The 13612-nt window shown below is 39.3% G+C and overlaps 1 protein-coding gene across 1 annotated transcript; it reads left to right on the top strand.

Moving 5' to 3' along the window:
* The first annotated feature begins 8480 nt into the window (after positions 1–8480).
* On the top strand, positions 8481–13320 carry LOC138622020 (LIM/homeobox protein Lhx1-like). Its single transcript, XM_069700461.1, has 5 exons — positions 8481–9034; positions 9756–9976; positions 10203–10477; positions 11229–11385; positions 11601–13320. Exons 1-5 carry the CDS (start codon positions 8865–8867, stop codon positions 11975–11977), a joined length of 1200 nt encoding a protein of 399 aa, XP_069556562.1. The 5' UTR covers positions 8481–8864; the 3' UTR covers positions 11978–13320.
* The last annotated feature ends 292 nt before the right edge of the window (positions 13321–13612 follow it).

Here is a 13612-nt window from a genome sequence, read left to right on the forward strand (position 1 = left end):
ATCAGATCTACAGTATCTCAGGAGTAGAGCCCGACCGATACTAATGATACTGATATTAGGGGGTAAAAATCTAATATTCAATATCAATATATCCCTGAAACGTGATTATCAAAAAAAGTTGTGTCAAAGATATGTGACAGAGGCAGAATATTTTACAGTGACATTTTTACAGTTCAAAATGAATCAGTGCATTGAAACAGTGAACTGCACAGGGAATTTAATAGCCTGATTATATTTAACTTCAAATAACAACACCAAAGAAAACACACACACACACACACACACAAACTGAAAAACTTATAAATCACCCCAAGCATCTATTTCTGCATTATGTTCTGTGAAATAAAAAATATATCTGCCATCAGCCAACATCGGCCAAAAAATTGGCCACCAATAAATCGGTCAGGCTCTAGTGACAAGTGAAAGATATGACTGTTAACATCAAATTAAATTTAAGCAAATACAATATAAACATAATAATGTTTGTATCTATTGTCGATGTCTATGCATCATGTATTTTTCTTGGCAAATCATATACTGCATGATAAACTGCATGGCTTTTACCAGCCTTTAAACTCTTCATGGAGTTTAACAGTATTTATAAATTGAACAATGCAGGCAGGTTTCAACCTACATTATCTTTTCATTTTTTGTTTTCTGTCTGCCCAGCAAACCTATTGCATAATGTGACCACGAGCCACTGTATCAATTCTGGGTTTTGTATTTAGGTGTAATCAGCCATGTAGGACACCAGCTTGCCACGAAGCGCGGCCCTTTGTGAGACGCCCATCTGTTTAGTGCATTGGGACGAGCCCGGTCCCACAGAGCTGCTGGAGTGAAAGGGACGAGTATGAGAAGGCCCAGCTGAAAAGACAAGGGTGGGCGGCCGCATCAGGACACAGTCTGTCTGAGGCACTCCTGCAGTCCACTCTTATTCTAATGCAGCATCTATGACTCCCCTGCCTGCATACAACTCGGAGATCAGAGACTGACAGATGCACCGAGGAGCAGACCGGGGACGTCTGACACGCGCATGGATCCGTCCTTTCATGCATGCGGTGTCTGTGTTCTCTCCCTCTCTGTTAAGCTGTTTAGCTAATATTTTACTATTGACTCGACAGTGTACATATTACCCTGCCTTGGTGACCTCTTAGCGGGGCATATCTGTGTGAGCGCAGATCGATTCATACAGTGGGCCCAGTGAGCCCTCACCCCCCCCACCCCCTTCCTCCATCCTAGTTGTCAGTGTTCAGTGGTTGGGCAGGGCAGCGTGGGAGCAGGTGATAAGCTGCTACAGGCCAGTCAAACCATTCCAGCTAGAGTCGTGACCCTACTGCAGCAGGGCTGATTATATCTTAGCCGGGGCTGCTGGGTCCGTGAGTCAAGACTCCACACTGCAGCCTGAAACATATTACCCCTGACTGAGATCACAGCAGCCATAGAGGAGACAATAATAATCAGAGAGCAAACACAAGGATGAAAATAGTCTTCAAAATTCTCTTCTACATTAAAAATCTATTTTAATTGCATTCTGCACTGTCCACATTTTTTTTCCCTCCAAAGTCCTCTTCCTCTTATTTCTTAGTATTATCAAAATAGCTTTATCTTTAAAAATGTTTGGTGATTAACCTGAATATTTAGAACTTTCCGCCCTGCTGATTTTGTTGGCCGATGCTGGCCTATCACCGATGTAGTGGATTATATATTGGCTGATCTGTGCCTATGAAAACGTTTTTTTACAGAACATAATGCAGAAAAAAGATGCTTGTTGTTAAATATAAATTTTTCTCTCATTTCTTTTTTTTTATAGCAATTTACAATCATTAGATTGCAAACTGAAGTTTACTGTTTCATCAGTGATGACAAGTGTGACAATAAACTGTATATAGTCCATAAAAATATGGGCTAATATATCAATATTGGATTTTTTTTTTTTTTTTTTTTTTTTTTTTAATCATTCACATCACATCACAAAAAAAAAAAATCAAAAAAAAAAAAAAAATCCAGAATCTCTCGGACTCTAATAACAAGGAATCGAAACATTTGTTTTCTTGGATCTAATTTTAATCTAACTTTTTCTTTGGTATTTTTATCATCACAAATTGGAAAGCCTGACAATGTCATAAATGTATAGTTGAAGTCAGTCTGGTGTCTTTAGATCATTTATCCAAAATTGTAGGAGAAAAATCTGAGTGGAACTTTGATTGTTGAGATCTGAAGCAGGTGACCTGCTCATGAGAGACTTGGCATGTGTTGCGTGGAAAAGGGCCCTTTTCCGCGTGTAGGTCCATATGCCCTCAAGCTCCAGCTATTCCCCACCCGCTTCCCCCTAAACTTGCACACAAGCACGCTCCTTTCTATCAAAGCTGCCTGCACCCCGCCCCTGGCCTCCCACTCCTGATAACTGACAGCAGCTGCATTGATGAGCACAATACGCGGGCCAGGGGCAGCTCAGCTGGCCTCACTCCCCACTTGACACCGGTTTGACCTCTGGCATGTGAGTCGTCCTCCCCAAAGGCTGCTCTGCCTCTGTCCTGACACAAGTCTGTCTGTCTATCGCCCACACACACACACACACACACACACACACACACACACACACACACACACACACACACACACACACACACACACACACACACACACACACACACACACACACACACACACACACACACACACACACACACACACACACACTGATCTTAGGTAGGAAACACACACAGCAAACGGGTGCATCCTGAGGTCAGCCAGGTCAATGGAATTCCAAACCGAGGATAAATGATTTGTAAATCATGTACAGATAAGGAGCTAATGCGCAGAGGAGTTAGCACTGTCGTCAGTGGAGGACTTGGATTGGATGGATGCTTCATTATTATTCTCAGTTCATCCGCTGCTCCATAGCAAGCAAGTAAACTTTACATCTACGCTGCCTTTCAAAACCAGAGTTACATGGTGCTTCACAGGTACATGGAAACTACAACACAAAATAAAGGAGGAGTGCAAGTGCTCAAACATATATGCGAGATTTAAAGAGCAACGTGCTGAATAAAAACTACAATCGATGCCAAGGAATAAAACAGGAGTTTCAAGGGGTGGTCATTTCCCCTCCTGCCACACACTCATCCACGCATCCATATGCGCACAAGCATCAGCATCAGCATCAGCGGTGTATCCAGTATGAGTGAGCGTGAAGGGGCTGTAATAGCTCTCCTCCCTCAGGGACCGATGACACCAAGGAAACCAAACAGAAGCTGATGGTATGACAGAGGATCCGGGGCGGGCACGGTGGGGGGTGGGGGGAGTTTGGGGGAGGTTCGGGAGGGGGGGGGTGCTCATTGCTCCCCTCTGCCATTCTGCTCCTTTTACAACTTTACAAAATAGCCTTTTAATTTGCTGCAGCGTCTGGGGTGTCTGAATTGTGCCTGCATCAATCACCATCATCACCGGGGCCGTGGGCACTCCGTCCCTCGGGCCCTCTCACTCAACGGCCCCTCAGGCGGATCACTCTCTCTTTCCCTCATATGTGACACGGTGGTGTTTCTCAGTCTGCGCGCTCGCTTGCTCTACCTCGCGCTCATCCATGCAAACAATGTGACGCCGCTTGAACCCCACCGCTCGCCGCACTCGACACCGCAATAATTTAACCAGCTTTTGATAATCGAGTGCTGTGCATGAAATACTCATCTCACAGCCGTAGTTCAGATTTCACTGACTTCAGAATAAAAGAAATTTAACAGTGTTCTGTATTCTAAGAGAAAAGACCCATTATCAGCAGAACTGATTTCTCTCTGTCCATGATAGCTCTTTGATTATTCACATGGGAGATTTTACATAACTATTTATAGACTGCTCTCTTTAGAAGGCTTTAGGATGTAATTTGGGACATTGGCGGTGCCATGACCTTTTTCACGATACCTTTGTAGTTTCTAAATGACAGCAGGGCGTTGCCAAGTCCATTATCAAAACGCGTAAACAAAACTACACTCGACAAAACTACAAATGCAAGAACTATTGTTTTTGTTGTTGTTGTTGAGTTTTAGTAAAAGATCTACGATGTCTTTTAAGCACACAAAAGGTTCATTTATTTCCAATTTTGTTCCCAAATTTGTTACAATCCATGTGTGTGACCACTTCACCTTTGCCACGATAATTCATCCACCACTCTAAAATGTGTGGCTTTCATCTTGAATGTTTTTTTTTTGTTGTTTTTTTTTCAGTATTGGGCATGATTTTAGATATAGCTACAGATATGCATTTTTTTTCTTGGGAGGGGACGAGATATCTGACATGCAAGAAAGTTCCCCATTTTTTTTGCGATGTTCCACTTGAGCAGGCTCGCTAGCTACATCAGCCAACGCCACAGAATTACGACACCGACCGGACTCTTGACAAGCTCTCGGCACGCAGAATGTTTATGTTACACTTGCTATATCAATGAAAAATAATCCGTTTCCAAAACTCTCATTCAAATGATCAAAAATATGTAAATATATATACATTCTTTTAAAGCCTATACATCATTTAATTTTTTGTGACAAAAGCCGTGGGGTTGCTCAGCAGGCCAAATCTGGGTGTTGCCACTGTTAAATAAAATATCAAGGCTTTGAGGTCAGTTGGCACAGAGAAGAGGAGGTACAGATGGTGAGGTCCTTTGCGAGATATGAATAATAAACTTTGTTTAAGACTGGTTACAGATAGCAGTGCTTCACTACATATAACTGGATTATAGAGGAGTTTATCTAAAAATGAATGCAGTCTCATACAACAGCCCTTCACCCAGGGTTCAAGGTCATTTTGCAGAATGTGATGCTATTGAATCCTTCTGTGTTATACTTGTGGGTGTCTAATATATAACTCAATTCTTCAGTAACGTAATAGGCAATATTTAATGGATTAACCTCGCTTCCAGCATAGGAATTTTTTTTTTTTTTTATGTTTTAGCAATTGTAAGTACCTTTGGGCTTTAACGAAAACTTCTGTTCAACTAATCACACAATTTCTCACTCACGACTTCTACTAAACAGTTGGTATGAGATCTATTTTCCAATAGATTTGTGAGAAAAAATACCTGACATCTTTTGGTCTTTCTTTAAAACACCATTTACAAAACATGCAGTACAATCTTTGAAGATCATCTGTGTTTTGGAGTTGTGTGATGGATCTTCCTCAGACTATTTTTGACTTGTTTTAGACAGAATAAAATAAGAATTTTCTAAATAATCCATGTGTAATTCAGTTCAGCAAGTCCTCTGAAGCCAAATCTAATTTGAAGAAATACAAATTCAACCATAAACACACTCACATGCTAAGGTAATTTTTTTTTTTTTTTCTGCCAGTAGCCTCCTTGGAGAGAAGGTAATTCCAAAGGTCTACTTTCCTAACAAATTTAAAAAGTGTAATAGACATGGTCAATTGGGGTGTTGAGCGACTAAAAGTACAACTCCTTTTTAAATAAGATTTCACAACTCAACTTGTTCAGCATAATCCTCATCCTAGACTTTGTGCCAGGCTGTTATCATCACACCTTTTAGGTGTTATTCTGATTGAACAATGGAGAATCTTCAACTGCATTCAGCATGCAGAGACTGAAGAGAGGGATCCTGTTTCACAGCAGGGAGCTCTATAAGCCGCCAGATACACTTGTCATGCCATAGTGTGTTGCCGGGTATTTTCCTACTGTCTACAACTTTCCCATCCCACTACTGCCTAATCAGTTTTAATTGACTTTAATTAGCATCTAGTAATTAATTTTGTTTTCTACAAATTATTTGTATGAATGGTCCCAGTGGGTGGCCTTGTTCATCTCGTTAGGGCCAATTAGTTGCAATTAACAAACACTAATGACACGCTTTTTTCCTTCCAAAACAAACAGTGCGTACCCTGCCAGATTCCAGCGCTGCACAGAGACCTCTTGTGTGTGTGAGTGGTGCTGGGGGCCAACTCCCTGGGCCAGGCTCCTAATCAACACCCCTCCTGGAGAAACACAAACTCGCTAAGGGAACACGGATCCAACTTCAGTATTACCTTGGAGGTAATTGCGTTCCCCTCTGGCCTCTTCATTGCCACCCACTGTTACATTTAGACTTTTAAGATCAGGTTCCCGAACAGAATAGCGAAGTCTTTATTCTAATTATTACAGAGGTCTGTGCTGAGAGGATCATTATTGCTGGATCTCTGTTTCTGCTGGGTTTTAGTGCACTCATCCAAACACAATTTCCAAATAAAAAGAATATGAACAAAATAATAATTCATAAATAATTCACTGGTATTGCACTGCAGTACAGAACCGCTTCAATTTTTGTGTCTCCAGTCCAGACTAGAGAACGGGTATAATTAAAGGCATGTCAGCTTCCTTAAGATGCAGGAACTTTTTTTTTTTTAAATAAAAAAAAAAAGATGACACTTATCAAGCGGTGATAAAACATGAAAACATTTCTGGCACTGAGCTTTGTCTAAGTTGACAGACCTATTAAGATTTATTTGATTCTTCTTTCAGAAAATATTACTTTTGCATAATTGTACAATGAAGTTTTCTTCTGAAAATCCAAGTTACTTTTGTGATATGACAACAGTCTTACACTCACGTTGATGAATATTTCTTCCTGCACTGCGACTGCAATTCTTCATTGCAAGGTTTTATCCAACATCACTGAGTAAAGTGATGCTTTATGATGCTTTTAGTGATGCTTTATGAATGAATGAATGGTATTTATATGTATTTACAGTAGAAATATAATCAAATTCAACCCAAGCATGGAAATAATGATGGACATTTTGTCAATTTAAGTTTAAGTTATTCACCCGAACATTTTCTTTTAAACTACTATGTTGTTTTATGCATTACCAAAAATAAATCTGAGTGTAAAACGGACATAAAGGCCAACAGTGATTTTTCAAATAAAATTATTTAAGGATGTATGAGTCCACCTGTGGACTAACTGTGACTTTTTACATAGTAATTTCTGTGCAGTAAAATTAAAAAAAAAAAAAAATTGCAAGTCTGGGTTTCAACTCACTCTAGTTGTCATATATATTGCAATTAATGAAAACTTTGCATTTCATAAAGTTCATTATTCATGTTCCCATTGAGAAGATGAATTAAGTATATTACTATGAGCATTTAGTAAGAACATTCTTACATTAAGGAAGTGTTTGTGTGGATCAATAAATCATTAATCCCTTATGCCCCTTCCATGATTCTCATTGATTTATTGATTTATTTGGTTGTCAATAATTGAGATCTACATGTAAAAGTAACATTTTAAACAACTACATGTTAAATTCTGAAATTGGCAGAGACACACATTGCAAATCAACATCACAGTCTATTCTTACAATACAAATGAACTGCAAAAAAGACGATTTCCTGTTTCAATATGAACTGCATGGTGATCTGCATGCCAAATAAAGTGGACAAAAAAAATCGTAATCATAATCATTTTTTCGCTTTTTTGTTTTTTTTTGTTTTTTTTTGTTTTTGTACTTCAAGAAAAATGTTGCAAACCCACTCCAGTTTAATTTCGTTCTGCCGGGACCTCAGATTATCAGGGACTACCAGAACTGGGAGTCTGTGCGGGGGGACGCGCTATCTCCGTCCCCAGCTCACCAACACGGCGCGATAACATCTATAAGAGGCGGCCTATCGCCACAGATTATAACCATTAGTGATCCTTGTCCTTTCAGAGAAATGAAGAATTATGCGGGGCCACAACATTCATCTGCGTGGAAAGCCTGTGTTCGGCACGTTCATCCGTCCTGCGGGCATAGACCTGCGGATAATTTGTCACCTGCCACTGATTCCGTCTTACTCTCTGGCCTTCTCCAGAAGGAAATCATTCATTCACATGACATCATCATTGACTCTCAGTCGGCTATTCCTGAGAGAAGTTAGCTGATACTACATGATACAAAATAAAGACTATTATTGTCATGAGAAAGTTGGTGTTAATAATATATTACCTTGTATTATTATAATTATTGTTTCTTTTAAACTGTACAGACAATATTCTGTAAACTGCTTGTATGAACATCAAGAGGAATGTTTCCTTTTGATTCTGTGCTTTCTTTTTTATTTTACAAAGATGTGCAACTAAAACCTGCTTTTACAAGGTTTCTCGTGTTTGTATTTAAAGTTCTAGTTTCTCTTTTAACCCCATTTTACCTGAAACACAGCAGAGAATCTGTTTCTCATTTCATTTTAATTAAAAGTTCTGAGGTTTAAAACTACTTTTGCATGTGCACTCTGTTTGACATTTTATTTGATCTTATTGCGTATTCATTCACGTGATACTAGAACTACATGTGGCGGAGTTGAATTTAAACGCTGCTGATTGGGTTTTCCCTGGAGCTGACGTCACGGCTTTCCTGGCCGTCAATAGGCTGCAGCTTTACAAGGTGCGCTCATTACAGCGTCCCTTTCGGACTGAGAGCTTATCAGAGGCGAAATGGGACACAAATGTGAATGCTGAGCGCGCTGACAGCATTTCATGGTTGTTTTTCTCCACTTTAGACAACACTGAGGATACTTCGCAATGATTTAATGCGAGAGACGATCTTTGAGTTTTCTTCTGTGCTTTCCCATAAAATCGGACCATCTTGCTATAATTTTCTGTCAGTAATTTTACCCCAGAATTTGTCGTCTGATATTTTTGTTCAACATTTAATGTGTGGTGTGGAGCCCTTGTCCGGATGTGGATTGTTGTCCCGTGGAGCAGAAACCTCACGGATGGTGATGTAATCATTCTGAATCATTTGGATACAGTGGATTTCCTGGATCATATAAAAACAGTCGATATCGAAGTGACGTTGGAGAAACAGAGTTTCACTTCTCCCACGCTGGACTGGGAATAAGTGCTCAGACGATGATTAACTGTGCCAACTGCGAGAAGCCCATTCTCGATAGGTTCCTGCTCAAAGTTTTGGACAGACCGTGGCACATCAAATGTGTCCAGTGCTGCGAATGCAAATGTAGTTTGACAGAGAAGTGTTTTTCACGAGAAGGGAGGCTTTACTGTAAGAATGACTTCTTTAGGTAAGCATCGAAAATCTTTGTGGGTCAGTATATTAAAAAAAAAAAAAAAAAAAAAGGAAGGGGGAATCATAGCTGTTGGCATATGTCATCTTTTTTGAGCGATTTAAAATTAAGATACGTGGAAAAAGACAATCTGAGGTAAATTCGAAAAACTAGAAAAAAATGCGTGTGAAATATGGATGTTGATCCGACAGTGATGAGGGCCTATATCCCAGTTAACCTTTATTGTTTACACTATGGGCACTCCCGCATATTTGCATTCAATTATTGGTGTTACGTGTGTTTTTAAAAGAAATTATAATAATTTCTTATTCAAACATTCGTCGAAAAAAACGGACGCTTCCCCCCCCCCCCAAAAAAATAAAATTAAAATAAATCGTTTTTATTATTTCAGCTACAAACAGCCAACTGTAATCGCCCACGTGATTGTAATGGACTTGTACTCATGATTACATCATATATGCACCTCATTATTTTTTGTATGTTTTGTATGCAATCACCCTTTCGATTTATACAAGAACGTAGGTGATATTAAATGATAGCTGCCTATAAATAATTTCATATTCACTGACTAGTTTCTTCATTTCTTTGTGGCCTACAGTGAAACAACTGAAGTCATTGTTGTCATATAATTAGAAATACATTGAGCTAAACGTCTAAAGCAGCCCTCCTCGGTGAAATATATTATATCATCCTGACTGTTGATTTTCCTCTTAAACAGGAGATTTGGGACCAAGTGTGGAGGTTGCGCACAGGGGATTTTACCCAGTGATCTTGTCCGCAGAGCCAAGAGCAAAGTGTTTCACCTGAACTGTTTCACCTGTGTGATGTGTAACAAACAGTTGTCCACCGGAGAGGAGCTCTACATCCTGGACGAATTCAAGTTTGTTTGTAAAGAGGACTATCAAAACAACAACGGGAAAGACACAATCCTCCTGTCAGGTGATTTCATGTGAACAATTATCGTAATTAGTTTGAACAATTCTCCAAAAAAAATACAAGTAAAAATAAAAAAAATAGCACCCAATCCAAACTGACCTGTGTATTTTACTGTTTCTAGTTTCAGCTGGATATTCTTGACCACTTGTCATCCTGTAATTATTTAGGTCCAAGTAGCTAATTTTACTATTATAGTATGCTGTATCTTATTCTCTTTTCCTCCTGACAGTAACAACATGCAGCGACCCAAGTCTGTCTCCGGACTCCCAGGACCCGCAGGACGACGGGAAGGACTCCGAAAACGGACATTTATCCGATAAGGACGCGTGCAACAACGAGAACGACGAGCAGAGCGCCGTCGGGAAGCGACGAGGGCCTCGGACCACCATAAAAGCCAAGCAGCTGGAGACCCTGAAAGCGGCTTTCGTGGCCACGCCGAAACCCACCAGACACATCCGAGAGCAGCTGTCACAGGAGACCGGTCTCAGCATGAGAGTCATCCAGGTAAAATGCTCACAGGGGAAAAGAAATAAACGGAAATAACGCAGTTTGGTCAATCCACATCCATTATCGGACACCTCGGTCTCCACAATGCCGAAAGGAGTATTGTGAGGATAAAGTAATGTGTGTAAAATTATACGCCACCAAACTTCTTGGCAAGCTGATGGTTTTGTTTTTTTTATTCACCCCGTCTGTCTTTTCGGCTGACCTTTTTCAACCAAATTCTGGATTTCTTAATTTCTTAATCTTTACTCCCATTGCGCTCAGAAAAAACCCCAACTTAAAATAGGACTCACTCAGCACTAATGTCAGTGGGAATTCTTAAAAAGCTCCTTTGATAAAAAAAAAAAAAAAAAAAAAAAAAATGTCCTGGTGGACAGATGCATCTTTAGTGACTCCGAAATGCATTAAAAGGTTGTTGTTGTTTTTCAGTGGGCTCAGTGGTCCTGAATTTAGTTTTTGCGCATGTCTTTTAGCACCAATCAAACCATTGCTCCAACTTCTAAAGAGACTGTTTTCTTTTTAAATGAAATTCGGGTTTCCCTCAGTTTTATAATTTTAAGGCGTCTTTTTTCATCCAACTTTGCAATTTAATCTAAATACCATCCACCAAGGAGTTCAGAAAAATGCTCCTGCAATAATTACGTCTTATCTTATTATTATATCTGCGATATGCTTTTCTGCTTGTCCCCTGCACGCTACTCATCTTTGTCACCATTTCCTTTTTTTTTTTTTTTTTTAATTTGTCCTAAAGGTTTGGTTCCAAAACCGGAGGTCTAAAGAGAGACGTATGAAGCAGCTGAGCGCTCTGAGCGGCCGGAGACACGTGTTTTTCCGCAGCCCGAGGAGGATGAGGGCCCTGGGAGAGAGACTGGAGCCCGGAGAGCTTGGACATTTCTCTTATTATGGAGGTGAGATATGTTCTGATAACAGATTTCATATTTTAAATTGGTCATTCTTTAAAATACAGGCTGACTATACTCAATTAAATATCCTTCTTCACTATAATTCATCTTGTCATATAAAATCCATAAACAAAACAGCTAAAAAGTTATATTCTTTTTGTCTGTTTCCTTTAAATCCTGACAAAATCCTCACACTCATCTAAACGTTGCCATGAATGCAGATTATCCTGGTGAATACTACAACTCAGGGGGGAATTATGAGTACTTCCAAGGCCCACCATCCTCCCAGGTCCACACTCCAGCAGACCTGGGCTATGTGCCCTCCACGGTCCCCGGTGGCACCCCATTAGGAGCCATAGACCACCACCATCCGGGGCACCACTGTCACACCGAGGTCCAGTGTTTCTCTGACTCTGTCTCTCACCATCCCGCGGACTCGCCCAGTCCTGAGCCCAATGGACCGGGTTCCATTCAGAGCATCTCCAGTGAAATGTGTGGCCCCAGCACGCCCTTTACCACCGTGTCTCTCGGGGACAACGGATACACCAACCAGCTGTCACAGCCATCCTCAGAGATGAGCGAAGGCACTGTTTGGTAACCCAGCCAATGACGAACTACAAGGCACACTTGGATTTTGAAGTCAAATCAGTGCTTTTTTTGGTTCAAATTTTAAATGTTCCATTTATTTATTTAATTTATTTATCTAATCTATTTATTTATTTGCATTTCTGTTACACTTTATTTAACTATTTATAAATGCCAATTGTTTATTGACTAGCCAATCAATAGATAGTTTGAAATAATCCATTTGAATCTGACTCATTCCCAGTGCTGGACCTTACTGATCAAGCAATAAACAAACACATTTATAGGCTGCTTTTACTGTTTACAAAACCTTTTCTGCCACATCCAGTTCTGTGCAAAAGTTTTAAGCACTTGCAATGTCTTTTTTAGTGTTGTTTTTTTGTTTTGTTTTTATATCATGCAGCATACAAACAAATCCAAATATATTGTCAGTGTTAAAAAGAAAAAACGTCAGTGACAAGAAGAACAAGGAGTGCTGCCACAGACAATGTGGCCCCCCACAGAGTCTGGATCTCAACAGCATCAAGTCAGAATGGGATTACATGAAGAGGCAGAAGCAACTGAGACAACCTAAGTCCTCAAAAGAATTGTGACAAGTGCTTCAAGATAATTGGAACAATCCACCTGCCGAGTATAAAAACAGTAGAAGAATTGGTGCTTTTTATTTATTTTTTTAAAGGTAAAGTCTGGTCACATCAAATATAGATTTTTTTTTCTTTTTCTGTTCAGTGCACTTTTTATGACGTTAATTGATAAATAAAAACTATTCATGGCATTTATTTTGAAAGCATTCTCACTTTAATGCTTTTTTTTTTTTTTTTTTGCACAGCACTGTATATGACAATTGTCCTTAAAATTCTAATATGAAAGTGCATGTCAGTATTCTTATCAACTTTCAGTGTTTTGACGCACCGCACCCTCCATCCATGAGTTCAAGTGTAAAACATAGAAAGGATTTATGGTTTGATAATAGATTATGATTGTGATGTTCAACACATCTGACCAAAACCGTCTCTCAGGACCGTGGAAACATTCATTTTTGTATTTTTTTTGGTCACATCTTTTCTGAATTATTTGCCGTACAACGCGTTTGCCTTCAAAACAATATCTTTATAAATCGGAAAATTTTATATGAGAGAAAACTATTTGACTTTAACATGAGTCCAACCTTATATATAATAATGATGGACAATAATGTACAGAACAGTCACTTGTTTACCTACAGCTCCAGTGTTCAAGGGGGTTGAATTTCAGATGGACAAACCATTTAATGCAAACAAACCAAATTTTTGTAGCTGTTCTATTTATGTGGTCACTCACTGTGCTAGTTTGTATTATGTCCTCATTGCAAAAAAACAGAAAATACTAATAAATTATTGTCAAATGAAAGCTTGAATCTTTTAGTTGCATCACTTTTTTAAGTGGTCACTTATTCTAATTATCTGTGGGTGTCTGTCGTAAAACATTATTTCAAAATGTCAAATTATTTATACTGATTGTCTTTTACACTTTCAGAAACATTTCCCATTAAATATAGCTGATTTTTCGATTAAGGTTATGACGCCAACACACAACCATTTCCCGTAGTAAAACATGTAATGACGATTGTTATTTGTTAATCACTTTGGGGTGGAATATAGTCAACGTT

This window comes from Brachyistius frenatus, unplaced genomic scaffold, assembly GCF_029030835.1.
Source record: "Brachyistius frenatus isolate BFR_SWC_R1_liver_20210118 unplaced genomic scaffold, ASM2903083v1 Contig_34, whole genome shotgun sequence".
Classification (NCBI taxonomy): Eukaryota; Metazoa; Chordata; class Actinopteri; family Embiotocidae; genus Brachyistius; species Brachyistius frenatus.